This window comes from Rhinopithecus bieti, unplaced genomic scaffold, assembly GCF_001698545.2.
Source record: "Rhinopithecus bieti isolate Rb0 unplaced genomic scaffold, ASM169854v2 scaffold_28055, whole genome shotgun sequence".
Taxonomy (NCBI): domain Eukaryota; kingdom Metazoa; phylum Chordata; class Mammalia; order Primates; family Cercopithecidae; genus Rhinopithecus; species Rhinopithecus bieti.
Window position 1 is genome coordinate 634580 of NW_016812914.1, and position 16919 is coordinate 651498.

The 16919-nt window shown below is 52.2% G+C and overlaps 1 protein-coding gene across 9 annotated transcripts in view; it reads left to right on the forward strand.

Moving 5' to 3' along the window:
* The window catches only part of PTPRS (protein tyrosine phosphatase receptor type S), a 95234-nt gene that overhangs the window by 48528 nt on the left and 29787 nt on the right, over positions 1-16919 (forward strand). For all 9 annotated transcript variants that reach the window (XM_017847197.1, XM_017847207.1, XM_017847204.1 and 6 more), the window contains 4 exons: positions 4680-4949; positions 5989-6570; positions 9899-10032; positions 11177-11321. In XM_017847197.1, the coding sequence (XP_017702686.1) occupies positions 4680-4949; positions 5989-6570; positions 9899-10032; positions 11177-11321 (1131 nt within the window). The remainder of the gene's footprint in view (positions 1-4679; positions 4950-5988; positions 6571-9898; positions 10033-11176; positions 11322-16919) is intronic.

The following is a 16919-nucleotide window of genomic DNA, read 5'->3' on the forward strand; positions in this document are numbered from 1 at the left end:
CCCCACCGCCCACCCTCCCGTCCCCCTCGCCCAAGCGGGTCCCCCCCGCTGGGACCCCCCGGCTACTCGGTGACGAGAAGAGCTGGAAACCAGAGCCAGCTGGAGCGTGCTGAGGACCAAGGCTGGTGTGGTCCCCTTATAACCTGCCTGGACCCTCCATTCAGGTCGGTAATTGGGGGCGGGGGTCCCGCGGGGCCTCTCCATCCTGCGGGGCCTCTCCGTCCCGTGGGCTCCGTGCCCACCTTACTTTCTAACCTGCACCTCAAGCTTGCAGCCGGGGGTGGAAAGATGACGTGGGTGGGTGCCAGCACCAAACCGGGCAGAACACAGCGTCAGTCACCCGCCCTTGCCAGCTGGGAGGATGCCCAGAGGCCTTACCAGGCCCCCAGGGAGAGGGAGATCTGAGCCACCTAGTGCCAGTGGGCATGATCCTCCCTTAAACTCGTGGCCAACCAGCCCTCTTCCTAGAGCGCACCCTTTGAAACAAATAAGGTGGGTGAGAAAGCAAGTGGGCAATTTTCTTAGGTGTCAGAGAAGGCATGATAATTTGTTGGCAGGTCCATTTAACTGATGGTTGCCGGCCATGTTGGGGGTGGTGAGCCCTAAAATTACTGCTGTTGATAAATGCCCTCCCACATTTAACTGATTGATAGTTAACCCTATATATAGTTATATAATAACTATATAAATATAGTTAACTCTATAGTTAACTGATATATAGTACTGCAAGTCTTCTACATATTTAATGGGTATCCCCTTGTCTCTACTTCTAGAAAAAAGTTAGAAGTACCTTGCAAATTATGACATCCCTACGGGGAGATATTTTAAGATTAGATCAAACAGGAACAGGGTCTTTTGGATATGATGTCGACCTTTACAGAAGAGATAAATTGGCCTGGCACTTAACCTTTAGATCCTAAAGCTAGATCTTACTGCCTTGGATGTTCCAACAATTCCTTTGAGTATGAGCCTTTTGCTGATGGCTTCTGGACATTTATTATGATGGCTACTGGATGTTATTCAACCAGTGGCTACTGGCCAGTACATGGAGTTTGATATAGGCGATGGGGTACTTTTTTCTTCTTTGGTGTCCGCAGTGGGTCAGGACACACAAGTTTGAAAGAGCCAGATGCCAAGAATTGATACTTGGCTGTAATCCTCGTTACTCACCATGGTGAGAAAAGCCTTATTTTCTCTGAGAGGCAGGAACCAGGCTCTCCTGGCTTTGAGCTCTGGCTACACTACTTCCTTTCTGTGAGTTCCATCTAGTCTTGTCACCTCTCTGAGTCTCTGTTGCCTCATCTGCAAAATGAGCATAAGGAAGTTTGCCTCTCAAAATTGTTAGAAGGAAGAAAGTAAGATGGGGATTCAGTAGAAATTCTTATTGTTCCCATTTCCTTTTTATATTTATTTATTTATTTGGAGATGGAGTCCTGCTCTGTCACCCGGGCTGGAGTGCAGTGGCGCGACCTCGGCTCACTGCAACCTTTGCCTCCCGGGCTCTAGCAATTCTCCTGCCTCAGCTTCCGGAGTAGCTGGGACTACAGGCACCCATCGCCATGCCCGGCTAATTTTTGTATTTTTAGTAGAGATGAGATTTTGCCATGTTGGCCAGGCTGGTCTCCAACTCTTGATCTCAGGTGATCCTCCCGCCTCAGCCTCCCAAAGTGCTGACATTACAGGCATGAGCCACCACGCCTGGTCTCCATTTCCTTTTTATAATTCGTCCCTGGACTCCTTTAAGGTAGAGAGAAGCTGTTTGATCGTGCCAGGGCCTGGGAGGCTGAAAGGTAACTTCACCAGCTCCATGCCTGGATTTAGCACCTGCTGTGCCAGGCACTGCCCCTGTCAGGTTAATGCCTTTCTCGTCAGGATCCCGAATTCCCTCCATTTTACAGATGAGGAAACTGAGACTCCAGGAGGACAGGGGACCTTCCCAAGGCCACTGGGCTCATTCAGCTACATCAGCTCCTCCACCTCTGCCTGGAGAGGTTTACAATGGGATTCTGAGACCCTGAGGAGTTCACCTTGCTATGTGATTGCAGCTTTGGGACCTCCAACTCGCTCAGCCCTAAGAGGGGCAGGGTGTCGTTGAGAAGTGGGCTGAGAGGGGCTTTAGAGAGAGAGACTTGAGTCGGGCTGGGTTGGTTTGCTCCGAAGGGTTTTTGTCCATGAGGCTCCCACCCCTGTGGCCACCCCAAACCCTTGGCCAAGGCTCTTGGGTGCTGGGTGGGGAGGCCGGATCCTGTGTTCTGCCAGGGGGAGGGTGTCTCCCTGGGGAAGCCACAGTCCTCCTCCTTTCAGACCCCGATTTTCAGCCCCACACCCATTCCATGATTTTTTTTTTTTTCTTCTTCTTGCTTTTGGGTGTTGTGTTTTGTTTCAGAGGGAGTTTTTTGTTTGTTTGTTTTTAGATTCTCTCCTCTTTTTTTTTTTTAATTGCTTTTGCTCTGTTATTTCATTTGTTCTTCCTGGTGTTGTTTTGGACGTCGGTGCCGTTTTTTTCTGTCCTTGAATAATTAGCTCCCCCCACGCGCATTTCCCCATTGTGTTCCGTTTCCATGACAACTCAGCCTCAGCATCTTACCTGTGCCTCGCTGTGGGTGCCGGCGGCTGGCCTGGACCGTGTCCGCCGGCTGGCCGGACCCCATTCTCCCCCCACACCTCCACCCTCCACCCAGCCCTACCAGAAAGCCACCTGCCCCCCCATCTCACGGCGCCTCGCCCCTCACCTCCACTCTGTGTGCATGGCCCTTCTGTCTCCCCCTGCCCTGACTCCTCCCCGGGAGCAGTACCCTCCACTCCCTCCATCCTGTCTCCAGTGCGACTCTGGACTTTTCGCGGGGCTTCTTTTTCCGAAGGGCTGCCAGCTTCCAGACCCCACTCCCACGCCTGCCGACGTCCCCCCTTCTCTTTGCCTCCCGCCCAGATTCAGAAAGGCAGGGGTTGGGATTTCCAGCTAGGAACTGAGGCTGGAAGGGAGGGAGTTGGGGCTGCCTCCCTTTATCCGCTTGAACCCCCTCCTCAGCATCGTAGACCAGACCCCCTGAGACCACCCCGTGAGGCTGCATCCCCCCAATCCTGTATGAAAATCAGAGGCAGGTGTTGACGGGGATCCTAACTGAGCCTCCAATCTGTCATCTGTGCAGTTGAAACGAGACTCCTTCACCCACCCAAAGCTGGGGATGCACCCATGTGTCTTCTTTAGGACCTGAGACTGTCACCCAGGGACAACCCCTTTTCCCGCTAGAAGGATTTATTAGGTTCACCCGAGTCCTTCCCACAGCAGTTAAACAGCCCCTGTGGGCCAGCAGTGCTCTTTGCAAGTTCAGGTGCCCGCTAGCCTCCTCCCCTTCCCGCTGCCCCGGAACCCATCTGACTTCCGAAAACGGAGCCCCCGAAATGCATCCTGCTGCCTTCATGGTCTCTGAGAGAAGGCTGCATCCACTTCCCCGCTAAGAAACGCACAGAACATGTCCCTGTCCTCTCAACGTTCAAGTTCATTCCCTTGTTTATTATTAATTATTATTATTATGAATATCCTATTTATTATTCTGCCAGGGCTGTGATGTGACAATGTGGCATGTCACATTGGATCACATCTGCTAGAATTAACATGCAGCATTGAAATGGGCCCCCCTTCTTTCTTTCTTTCTCTGCCCCTCCCGCTCTCTGTCCCCGTTTTCTCCTCTTCTCTCTTTCTCCCCATTCATTCGTCTCCTCTCTCTGGTGTCACGTAAGTGTGCCCTAGAGATCCCCAAGATCCAGATCCCCCTGCAGTTCCTCCCTCCTTTCTCTCTCTGTCTCTCTCTCTCTCTCTCTTTCTCTCTCTCTCTCTCTCCCTCTCTCAATCTATTTTGCATGATGTTTGTGACTCAGAGCTGCATCTATTGATGGAAACTTGTCAGATCTGACAGAAGCTTTTAGAAGGGTTTCTATACCCAAAAACCACAAAAATTTCATTAGAGTTTCTCATCTTTTCCTGGAGGGCCCAGTGGGAGGGGGGTAAGTGGACAGTGCCCCGAGTCACCGGGGAGTGGGGGGTTGAGAATCTCAGGCTCCCTCTGTCTCCTGGTCTCTCGACAACTGTCCTATGACCACCACATCCTGAGAACCAGGGAGGGTTGGAAGTTGCCCCCTCTCCTAACCCACCCACATCCTGACACTTGCAGCCGGAATCTTCCAGCGCTCCCCGAAGGAGATGCCCCCATTCAGGAGTGATCGGAGGGGCTGCCCCCTGAAGCCACCTCTGTTTGCAAAGATGAGAAACCGCTGATAAATTTTTGTGTTCGTATCTGTGCTGTGACCAGCCACCCTGGTCTATGAAACCCTGTTGCTGCGAGATAATGCTTCATGTCTATTATATATTGATATATCTCTCTATATATTGTTTGTGAAGTACCTTCCTTTGAAGTTTTGGTTTCTTTGTGTTGGAATTTGGTTTTTTAATTTGGTTCTTTTGTTTTGTTTTCATTTGGGGGGAAAAATCAACAGAGGGAAAAGAACCAGCCCTGTTTATATTTAAATGGTTTTCCACTTTTTTTTTTCCTTTTTTTTCTTTCTTTCCTTCTTTCTTTCTTCTTGCTTTTCTTTCTTTTCTCCTCCGCATCCTGTCTTCCCCTCCCACCCCCACCCCACCTCACACCTCCCTCCCGTCGCCGCTGCCGCCCCCTCCCCAGTCCGCCGCGTGGCCCCACGCTTCTCCATCCTGCCCGTGAGCCACGAGATCATGCCAGGGGGCAACGTGAACATCACCTGTGTGGCCGTGGGCTCACCCATGCCGTACGTGAAGTGGATGCAGGGGGCCGAGGACCTGACGCCCGAGGATGACATGCCCGTAGGCCGGAACGTGCTGGAACTCACAGACGTCAAGGACTCGGCCAACTACACCTGCGTGGCCATGTCCAGCCTGGGCGTCATCGAGGCGGTTGCTCAGATCACGGTGAAATGTGAGCAGGGCCCATGGGGCTTCTAGGTGGAGGGGCAGGCTGGAGTTGATTCCTGACTTCAGGCACAGGTGGGAGGCAGCATGGGAGCACCTCGGAGTTACCCTTTTGGCTTCAGTCATTCGTGGCTAGGAAGGGAACGGTTGTTCTTTGAACAGGTATTTATTGGTTATACATGATTCTGGCCGGGCGCAGTGACTCATGCCTATAACCCCAGCACTTTGGGAGGCCGAGCCGGGCAGATCACCTGAGGTCAGGAGTTTGAGATCAGCCTAGCCAACATGGTGAAACCCTGTCTACTAAAAATACAAAAAAAAATACAAAAAAAAAAATTGGCATGGTGGCGGACATCTGCCCAGTTACTGGGGAGGCTGAGGCAGGAGAATCACTTGAATCCAGGAGGTGGAGGTTGCAGTGAGCTGAGATCCAGCCATTGCACTCCAGCCTGGGTGACTATTCTGTCACCCAGAGCAGTCACCTTGTTCTAGGCTCCGTCAAAAAAAAAAGAAAAAGAAGAAAAGAAAGAAAAAGTTCATCAAGGCCGGGCGCGGTGGCTCAAGCCTGTTAATCCAGCACTTTGGTGAGGCCGGAGAATGGTGCCGGATCACAAGGTCAGGAGATCGAGACCATCCCTGCTAACACGTGAAACCCGTTCTACTAAAAAACAAAAAAAAAAAACAAAATAACTAGCCAGGCAAGGGTGGGCGGACCTGTAGTCCCAGTACTTGGGAGGCTGAGGCGGAGATGGCGTAAACCGGGAGCAGAGTTTGCGTGAGCTGGAGCCCGGCCCATGCCTCAGCCTGGGCACAGAGCGAGGATTGTCTCAAAAAAAAAAAAAAAGAAAAGAAAAGAAAGAAAATGGGTACTAGGTGGCCCCTGGGCCATAATTTGCTACATACATGATGACAGGGGTCATGAGGCCCGTGGTTACTGCTGGGCAAATCAAGGCTCAGAGAAGGCAATTGAATGGTGAAAGTCACACAGCCTTCGAGGTCCCCAATGAATGTGCCCAACACATGACACAGCTGCCTCCTGCCCACAGCTCTCCCCAAAGCTCCCGGGACTCCCGTGGTGACCGAGAACACAGCCACCAGCATCACCATCACGTGGGACTCGGGCAACCCAGACCCTGTGTCCTATTATGTCATCGAATATAAATCCAAGAGCCAGGACGGGCCATACCAGATTAAAGAGGACATTACCACCACGCGCTACAGCATTGGCGGCCTGAGCCCCAACTCAGAGTACGAGATCTGGGTGTCGGCTGTCAACTCCATCGGCCAGGGGCCCCCCAGCGAGTCCGTGGTCACCCGCACGGGCGAGCAGGCCCCGGCCAGCGCACCGCGAAACGTGCAAGCCCGGATGCTCAGCGCCACCACCATGATAGTGCAGTGGGAGGAGCCGGTGGAGCCCAATGGGCTGATTCGCGGCTACCGTGTGTACTACACCATGGAGCCGGAGCACCCCGTGGGCAACTGGCAGAAGCACAACGTGGACGACAGCCTGCTGACCACCGTGGGCAGCTTGCTGGAGGACGAGACCTACACCGTACGGGTGCTCGCCTTCACCTCCGTCGGCGACGGGCCCCTCTCGGACCCCATCCAGGTCAAGACGCAGCAGGGAGGTGAGGCGTGGGGTTGGCAGGACTCGGGGCCCCGGCCCTGCAGCTTGACTCTTTGCATGCTCCCTGGAAGCCGCAGAGTGGTTTGTGGGTTCTGCACGGTGCTTTCAGATATTTTCATGCTAGCATTTAGGCCGGGCGTGGTGGCTCACGCCTATAATCTCAGCACTTTGGGAGGCCGAGGCGGGCAGATCACCTGAGGTCAGGAGTTCAAGACCAGCCTGGCCAACATGGTGAAACCCCATCTCTACTAAAAATATAAAAATTAGCCAGGCGTAGTGACGCGTGCTTGTAATCCAAGCTACTCGGGAGGCTGAGGCAGGAGAATCGCTTGAACCCCGGAGGCGGAGGTTGCAGTGAGCCGAGATCACGTCAGTGCACTCCAGCCTGGGCGAGAGAATGAGACTCCCATCTCAAAAAAAAAAAATTTTTTTTTAATGTACATATATATATATACATTTTTTTTTTCTATGCTAGCATTTAAAATCAGGGAGCTAGGCCAGGCGCGGTAGCTCACACCTGTAACCTCAGCATTTTGGGAGGCAGAGGCAAGCAGATTACCTGAGGTCAGGAGTTCGAGGCAGGTGGATCACCTGAGGTCAGGAGTTCAAGATCAGCCTGGCCAACATGGTGAAACCCCATTTCTGTGAATAATACAAAAAAAAAAAAAATTAGCCGGGCATGGTGGCGCGTGCCTGTAATCCCAGCTTCTCTGGAGGCTAAGGCAGGAGAATCACTTGAACCTGGGAGGTGGAGTTTTCTATGAGCCAAGATCATGCCATTGCATCCAGCCTGGGCGACGAATGAAATGCTGTCTCAAAAAAATTAAAAAAAAAAAAAAAAAAATCAGAGAGCTAGCTAGGCTTAGTGGCATGTGCCTGTAGTCCCAGCTACTCAAGAGGTAGAGGCAGGAGGATGGCTTGAGCCTGGGAGTTTGAGTCCAGCCTGGATAATATAGCAAGACCCCATTTCTTAAGAAACATATGTAGGGCCAGGTGTAGTGGCTCATGTCTGTAATCCCAGCACTTTGGGGGCCAAGATAGGAGAATTTCTTGAGGCCAGGAGTTCAAGACCAGCCTCGGCAATGTAGCTAGACCCCCCATCTCTACGAAAAAAAAAAATTAAAAATTAGCTAGGCATGGTGGTGCACACCTGTAGTCCCAGCTACCCAAGAGGCTGAGATGGGAGGATCACTTGAGCCCCAGGAGTTCAAGGCTGCAGTGAAGTATGATAGCACCACTATCATACAAGACTTTGTCTCTAAAACAAAAACAAACATTAAAATAAAATCGGAGAGGGCTGGGTGTGATGGCTCATGCCTGTGATCCCATCACTTTGGGAGGCTGAGGCAGGTGGATCACCCGAGATCAGGGGTTTGAGAACAGCCTAGCCAACATGACGAAACCTCATCTCTACTGAAAAAATAAATAAATATAAAAATTAGCCAGTTGTGGTGGCACACGCCTGTAGTTCCAGATACTCAGGAGACTGAGGCAGGAGAATCGCTTGAACTCGGGAGGCGGAGGTTGCAGTGAGCCGAAATGTCCCCACTGCCCTCCAGCCTGGGCGACAGAGCAAGACCCTGTCTCAAAAAATAATAAAATAAAATCGGAGAGTTATCTTAGCCAAATGTTTGACTCCCCTTAAAAAAACCTGATTTGACAAGCCCAGAGGGCTATGATCAAACACACAGGTAGATCCCAGTGACTGTGTGGGAGACAAGGAGGGCTGTATGTGCTTCCTTCCCTCTTCTCTGTTAACTCCCTGCCCCGTTGGCATTTGAGTTTAAGAGCACCCCTCGTCTGCCGTTCTCATTAGAGGGACCGATGCCACTGCTTCTGAAATAATAAAGGAAAACTGCTGGCTCAGCGTGTGGTGGCTCACACCTGTAATCCCGGCACTTTGGGAGGCCAAGGCGGGCAGATCATGAGGTCAGGAGTTCAAGACCCGCCTGGCCGATATGGTGAAACCCTGTCTGTCCTAAAAATACAAAATTAGCCAGGCATGATAGCGCATGCCTGTAATCCCAGCTACTCAAGAGGCTGAGGCAGGTGCATCGCTTGAAACCAAGAGGCGGAGGTTGCGGTGAGCTGAGACCGCGCCACTGCACTCCAACCTGGGCACCAAGAGTGGAACTCCATCTCAAAAATAAAAGAAAACTGCCTCACCCCTAAGGCAGTGGGCCAGTCTCCCTCCCTGCTCAGGTGGGAGGACTTGGAAGAGGCATTTAGGCACAGCGGACCCCAGCTCTCTCAGGGTGTTTGACCCTTCCCTTTAGGGCTCAGGCTTTCAAAACCTAAAGTCTGGGCAGACTCAGGCACCCGCTGAAGCAAAGGGCCGGGATCGTTGGCGCTGCCTGTGTCTGTGAGCAGATACAGAATGGAGATCCAAATTTTAAAATAGGTACCCTTGGCCAGGCACTGTGACTCACACCTGTAATCCTGACACTTTGGGAGGCCAAGGCAGGAGGATTGTCTGAAGCCAGGAGTTCAAGACCAGCCGGGGCAACATAGCAAGACCCCCATGTGTACACAAAAAAAAAACTAAAAATTAGCTGAGCATGATAGTGCATGCCTGTGGTCCCAGCTACTTAGGAGGCTGAGGCGAGAGGATCACCTGAGCCCAGGAGTTGGAGGCTGTAGTGAGCTATGATCGCACCACTACACTCCAGCCTGGGTGAACGAGTGAGACCCTGTTTCCAAAATTAAATAAAATGAAATAAAATATGCACACATACTTCCCTGCTAATTTCTCTGTCATCTAATGCGCAGCCAGCGAGGGCACCGGGGTGATTTGAAAGGGAGAATTTTGGACCGGGTGTTGTGGCTCACACCTGTAATCCCAGCACTTTGGGAGGCCGAGGCAGGAGGATCACTTGAGATCAGGAGTTTGAGACCAGCCTGGTCAAATGGTGAATCCCCGTCTCTACCAAAAATACAAAAGTTTTGGGCAGGGTGTGACAGGTACCTGTAATCCCAGCTATTTGGGAGACTAAGGCAAGAGAATCACTTGAACCCTGGAGGTGGAGGTTGCAGTGAGCCGAGGTCGCGCCACTGCACTCCAGCCTGGGTGACAGAGTGAGACTCCGTCTCAAAAAGGGGGGAGGGGGGGGGCATTTTTAAATGTGTTCTTTTCCTTTGGAAGAAGAGAGTATGGAGGAACGGAGGTGGACAGGTGACAATGGGATGGGGACTAGGTCCCCAGGAAAATAAAAGAACATTCTAGAAGCACCCAGAGCTGGAAGCTTTTTAGTGGGGACACTCAGCAGGTGGGGCCCCTTTCACGGGATGGATGCTCCCCCACTTCTAGTTATCTCCCCACACCCCCACAGTGCCCGGCCAGCCCATGAACCTGCGGGCCGAGGCCAGGTCGGAGACCAGCATCACGCTGTCCTGGAGCCCCCCGCGGCAGGAGAGCATCATCAAGTACGAGCTCCTCTTCCGGGAAGGCGACCACGGCCGGGAGGTGAGGCAGCGCGGGGACGGGCTGGCCTGCCCTGGGCTCCTCCCCGGTGCTCTCTGACGCTGCCCAACCATCTCTCCCCCATCTTTGTCCCTGTGTGTGCTGCGGATTCTGCTGTTCCTTACCCCTTCTGGTTCTCCTGCATCTCTGTCCCTCTGTGCCTTTCCCTTCACTTTTTTATCCTCTTTCTCCTCTGCCGCTGGTGGCCTCTCTGGCTCCGTGTGTCCCGGCGTCCCTGTCTCTCTTGCTCTCTGCTTCTCTCTGTGTCTGTCTTCACCGGTGACTCTGACGTCACTCTCTCGTCCGCTCCGGTCTCTGTACTGTTATGTTCCTGTCCTCTCTGTCTCTGTTTCTCTTTCTGCTCTTTACTTGTTTTTTCTGTCTCCATCTGTCTCTGTGTCTCTGTTCTGCCTCTGCCTCTCTTTCTGTCTCTCTGCCTTCTTCTAAATCTGTGTCTGTTTCTTCCATCTCTATTTCTGTCTCTATCTGCTATTGTCTCTCTCTTCTCTCTTCTCTGTGCCCCCTCCCGTGTCAATCTCTCTCCCTCCATTTCTCTGTCTCCATGTCTCTTCTCCCTGTCTGTTCTGTCTCTATTTCCTGTCTCTTTCTGTCTCCTTCTCCCTGTCTTTCTCCGTATCTGTCTCTTTCTTGTCTCTTTTCTCTATTCCTGTCCTCTGTATCCCTCTCACTGTTTCTGTCTCTCTCCATCTCTCCGGTTTCTCTGTCTCTCCCATGTATCTCTGTCCTCTACGGTTGTTTCTCCTCTAATCTTTGTCAGCCTGTTCATCCATCCATCCCCCCATAAATCCATGACAGTCATATTTACTTATAATTCATGACATCCCGTTTACCCACGGCCACCTCTCTATTTATCCATCCATCCATCCATTCATCTATAATCCATACATGCACCCATTCATCAATCCCCCCACCCATAATGCATACATTCTGTGTCCCTCTGTCTCTGATTCCCTCTCCCCTGTTTCTGTCTCTCTCTCCCCCATCCCTCTCTGTCCCTCTCTGCCCCACCCCTGTCTCTATTTCTGTCTCTCTCTCTCCCCTGTGTTTCTGTCTCTCTTTCTCCCCTCTGTGTTTCTCTCTGCCTCTCTCCCCCATCCCTCTCTGTCCCTGTCTGCCCTGCCCCCAGGTGGGAAGGACCTTTGACCCGACGACTTCCTACGTGGTGGAGGACCTGAAGCCCAACACGGAGTACGCCTTCCGCCTGGCAGCCCGCTCGCCGCAGGGCCTGGGCGCCTTCACTCCCGTGGTGCGGCAGCGCACGCTGCAGTCCAGTAGGTGTCTCGTGGGGCCGCCCTTCTCTGCGGGGGGGACCACGGCCTGGCCGCAGACAGCCCCTTGGCGGATGGACCCAGGCGGGGCCTACTGCAGTGGGTGGGGGGCGCCTCCGGGCCTGTCTCCGCTTTGCTCCCCAACCTGGGATCCATATACCCATGCTGTGCCTCAGTTTCCCCATCAGCACAGCGAGGGTCTCAGCACAGGGTTGTCTGTGCCCCTGGGCCTGGTGACCTGGGTTGAGACTCGGGGTCAAGGAGAAGTGGCTGATCTTGGCCCTGGTCTAGGATAGGTTCTGGGGCCGCGCCTTCTTTCTCCTCTCCATCCTGGAGTGGGGGGCTGATGGAAGGGCCATGTTGTGCCCATTTCCCAGGCATTTTGAGGGGTACTGTGAGGCTGTGGTCACAGCTTGCACCCCATCATTCTCAGAGACAGCAAAGGACACAGAGACAAACCCACCTTCCTCCCCTGGGCAGGGAGCCTTGGCTCTCAAACCCCAGGATGAGGTCCCAGTTCCCAGGGGGTGGGGAGGGGGTGGAATCGGAGCTGATGCCAGGTTCCGTGGGGGCATACGGGCCCCTACTCGGGACTCAAATCTCTGGAGTTCTCTGCTGTGCTGGCCCGGCCTCCCTGTTTCGAGCGACTCACCCTTCACCTGGCAGGTGGCTATGGGTCACTGCCACCCTGTCTCCCTGACTTCTCCAAGCTCGGGGCTGGACAGGCCACGTCTGCCGTCTCCCCACCTCACCCACCTCCCTGGCTCCACTCAGCCCAGCTCAGCCCAGCGTGGCCTCCACTGGTGTGGCCTCCACCAGCGTGGGCTCCCTGTCGTGGCCTCCCTCTGCTTCCCCCCTTCCCTCCCCTCACCCAGTCAGTCACGACGTAGCCACCCCAGGCTTTCTTCCGGAATCAGTGACGATGGTCATACCTTCAAGACCCGCCCCGGGTGTGTGTACACAAGGGCATCTCGGGTCAGTCGAGGGATTAACATGAACTCCAGCTGGGGCATCTGAGCCGCTGGGATTGGGGAGGGTGGGGTGCCTCGGAGACACAACCCCCCTGCCCCCGTCGGTCCCCTTCCCTCCTTCCTGCTCCCCACAAACCGAGCCGAGCTGAGCACCCGGCGGCTCCAAGGCGTCTGGGCGCGTCTGTGTGAGGTGGAGTCAGTGAGGGTGGCCTGTGGCTTGGGCAGCCACCTGAGAGACCGGCTGAGGTGTCCTGAAGGTGAGTACACGCTGGTCTCAAGCAGGTTCACAAAAACGGCCCACCCTGCGTGCCCCCAACCTGCCCCAGCCGCTCTGGGCTGAACGGACAGTCCACGGCCCAAATTCGGCCCCAGAAATTCTCCCAAACCACGTGCCACCACCATGCCACGCTGCCCACGCACGCACATCCACGTCTCTGCACGTGTGCCTTCCCAAGATGTCACGCAGGTTGGGCCGGATTGTGAAGGACGTGACCTCCATGGTCACCTAGAAAGCGGCTTCGGCCCAGCCACGCGAACCTCTGGGGCGGCCCAGGACAGGGAGTTGGGGAGAAGGGACTCCCCGCTTCTTGCCCCAAGACGGGTGGGGCCCAGGAGAACCAACAGCAAAGACTCAGGGCCAGGCGTATCCATCCCCCCAGGGACTGCGGGCTCCTTAGGCTGAACACAGGGTAGGTGCAGGTCAGACCACTCAGCCGTGGGTCTCCGCAGACACCGTGCCACCTTCCTGCCTCCAGTCTGGAACCTCAGCGTGTGCACGCTGGGGGCTGGAGCAGGGCTGTGGGGGCCGCTGGCATCCTGAGGCCCACCCAGAGTTCGGTCTGGCCTTGTAGCCCAGCACTCGGCCGTTCCCTCTCGTAAGAAAGTCTTATAAGTTAGCAGTTGAAGAGTGGAAGGTAGGTAACGAGACTGGGCGTTTTCTGGAAGGCGTCTTCTTTCTTTTATTATGGTTTTTCTCATCATCATCACCATCACTGTTGTTTCTTATTTTATTATGGTTTCGGTTTTATTTTTTCTCCCCCTTTCTCAGCAAATCCATTCCTTCCGACACATTCCTTGATTGTTTTTTTGTTTTATTTTGTTTTGTTTTTTCCCTGCTCCCTGCCTGACTCCCCCCCGGGCACCTTTGGTTGGTGTGGCTGGTCAAGAAATGGGGAAGGGTTCCCTTTGTCTAGTTTTGGAGAAGGGGCCTCTAATGTTTTGCTTTACGTGAGGCCAGAGGGTCTCTCTCGTTGAAGTAAGCTGTTGGGGGGCCCTCTGCAGTCTCTGGCAGCCCAGTGTCTTTGAGGACAGGATTCATCTCTGGGTTCCAGATGCTGGCAGGATAGTGTCCGTAGTAAGTACTCAGTAAACACATGCTCGGCCACCAAGCAAGCTGCTCTGAGGGTGAGGATTTCTAATGCTCTTGCCACAAGCAAGGCCAGTAATCTCTCTGGGCCTCCCTCCGGGAGACATAGATTCTAAACTCATGGGCACTTGGGAGAATGTGGCTCCCGCCATACCCAACCAGCACAAGGCTGAGATCTGAGCTCCCAACCTCAAACCAAGACAGCCTGTGAACCACGGCCAAGTCTGGGTTCCAATCCTGGCTCTGCCACCTCATAAACTTCTTGCCCCTGGGCAGGTAGCTTACTGTTTCTGAGCCTCAGTTTCCTCACCTGTAAAATGGGTTGTACTTCTGGGTTTTTGGCAAGATTGAGAGGTGATATACAAAATAATGAAAAGCTTCCAGGATGGGATCTGGTCACAGTCGGTACACAGCCAATGACTGCAGAAAGCCTAACAGACAAAGACTTTGGAATCTGGTTTCCCCACTGTTGACATGGGGTGGCAGGTGGGGACTGAGAGTTCTGACCACCCTGAGGGGTTGTGAGAATTAAATGAGATAGTGCATGCATTAAATGAGATAATGCATGCAACGTGGTCTTAGGGTGCTGCACCTGCAGTAGACGTGCAGAGAATGAAGCTTATCGTCACTAATGCCCTCAGCACAGCATCTGGCCATAGTAGGCATGCAACACATACTTACTGATTCATGCGCCTTTAACACAGAGTCATTTCCCTTTAATATGTGGGAACCCTCACTGTAATTTAGCAAAGACCTTAATATACTGCCTGGCACACAGTAGGTGCCCCACTAATGCAGCCGCTGTTTTAATCTACATATGGATTGGCACAGTGCTGGGCACCTAGTTGGCACTCAGTAAATGGAAGCTGTTAGCAGTTTATATCAAGCTTAGCCTAGTGTCAGGCGCACAGTAGGTACTCAAAACATGGGTGGCAACAATTACTGTTCTGCAAACCTCTTGGCACAATGCCTGGCATACAGTAAGTGCTTAATAAGTGGCACTTGCTATAAAGAGGCAGCCTAAGTGTGAGGCACATAGTAGGTGTTCAGATGGGCACTATTATCACTTTGAAAGGGTGTAGGATAGAGCTGGTTACAGTTTTTACTGAAAACATTCACTTATTTGCAAAGCCCTTGGCACAGTGTGTGCAAATAGTAGGTGATGAATAAATAAGAAATATTACTATTTTTCTATAAGGTATTTAGTGCAATGCCTGGCACATGGTAGATGTTTAATATGCCAGGTGCTATTACAGTTATCCAATAAAGCCCTTAGCACAATGCTTGGCACACAGTAGGTGCTTAAGAAATGAAAATTATTAACATTGCATAAGGTCCTTAGTAGAGTTGCCTAATACATAGTAGGTGCTTAATGTATGGAAACTTACTGTTTTTCAATAAGCCCCAGCACAGTACCTGGCACACAGTAGGTGCTTAATATGTGGTGACAACTACTGTTTTCTGATGAAGTCTTCAACACAGTGCCTGGTGCACAGTAGGAGCTTAATACATGGGGACAATTAACTGTTTTCTGATGAAGCCTTTAATACAGTGCCTGGTGCGCAGTAGGGGCTTAATACATGGGGACTATTAACTTTTCTGATAAAGCCCTTAGCACAGTGCCTGGCACACAGTAGGGGCTTAATATGCAGGGACTACTGTTTTCTGAGAGCCTTTAGCACGGTACCTGGCACATAGTAGGTGCTGCTTAAATGACAACTGCCGTTTTTCTCTTCAGAGAGCTATTACCATACCCAGTCCATGGTAGAGCTCAATAAATGAGACTTGCTGTTGATGGGCTCAGTAGTGGATTTAGTGTGGTGCCAGGTGCACAGTTGGGACTAAACACAGGAGTGCTGTGATCTTTAAAGATTTTGGCACGCAGTAGGTGCTCAATATGAGCTATGAAGTCCTGAGCCTGGTACCTGACACCAGTAGGTGTCCAATAAACAGGCACTTTTAGTATTACTTGATAATGCCCTTGACATTCTATCTAGCACGCAGTAGGTGCTCAAGACATGGGCATTATTTTCAAGTGAGGCCAATTGGATGACCCTAGTTGAAGTAAGCCTTTGGGATGGGCTTTAGGTCCCTGGTAGCACAAGTATTCAGTAAATAAATGCTTTTACTATAAGAAAAATTTTACCATATTTTCTGTAAATTATTATGAAGCCCTTGGCGCCATGTCTGACCTACAGTAGGTAGCCATAAATAAGTGCATTTGCTGTTATTGTATGAAGCCCTTAGCATGATGCCTGGCACATGGTAGGTACCTAATGGGGCTCCTATTGCTGTTGCCTGGCACATAGTAAGTGTGACATAGAGTTTTGTGGTTTTTTGGGGGGAGATGGAGTCTTGCCCTGTTGCTCAGGCTGGAGTGCAGTGACACGATCTTGGCTCACTGCAACCTCTGCCTCCTGGGTTCAAGTGATTCTCCTGCCTTAGCCTCCTGAGTAGCTGGGATTACAGGCTCCCGCCACCATGCCCAGCTAGTTTTTTGTATCTTTAGTAGAGATGGGGTTTCACCATATTGACCAGGCTGATCTCGAACTCCTGACTTCGTGGTCCACCCACCTCGGCCTCTCAAAGTGCTGGGATTACAGGCGTGAGCCACTGCGCCCAGCCACGATTCTTTTGCTGCTCTTCATACTATGAAGCCCTTGGCACAATGCTTGACACACAGTATAGGTGCCTGATACGTGGAGCTTCTGTTGCTGTTCCCCTTAGCATGATGCGTGGCATGTAGTAGGTATTCAGTAAATAGATGCTCTATTATTTTGTGAAGCCCTTGGTGCTGGCACATAATAGGTATCTAATAAATGGAGCTTGTTGCCGTTCCCCTTGGCACGGTGCCTGGAACATAGTAGGTAGTTAATAAATGGAGCTTCTGTTGCTGTTCCCTTTGGCATGGTGCGCAGGACATATAGTAGGTGTTCAGTAAATGTTTTTACTATTTTGTGAAGTCCTTGGTGCTGGCACATAGTAGGTGCCTAATAAATAGAACTTCTGTTGCTGTTCCCCTTGCCACAGTGCCTGGCACATAGGTGCTCGACATAGATTATTTTGTTATCATTCTGTGAAGCCCTTAGCACAATGCTTAACACATAGTAGGTGCGTAATAATTGGAGCTTCTGTTGCTGCTCCCCTTGGCATGGTGCCTGGCACATAGTAGGTGCTTAATAAATGGAGCTTCTGCTGCCGCTCCCCTTGGCATGGTGCCTGGCACATAGTAGGTGCTTAATAAATGGAGCTTCTGTTGCCACT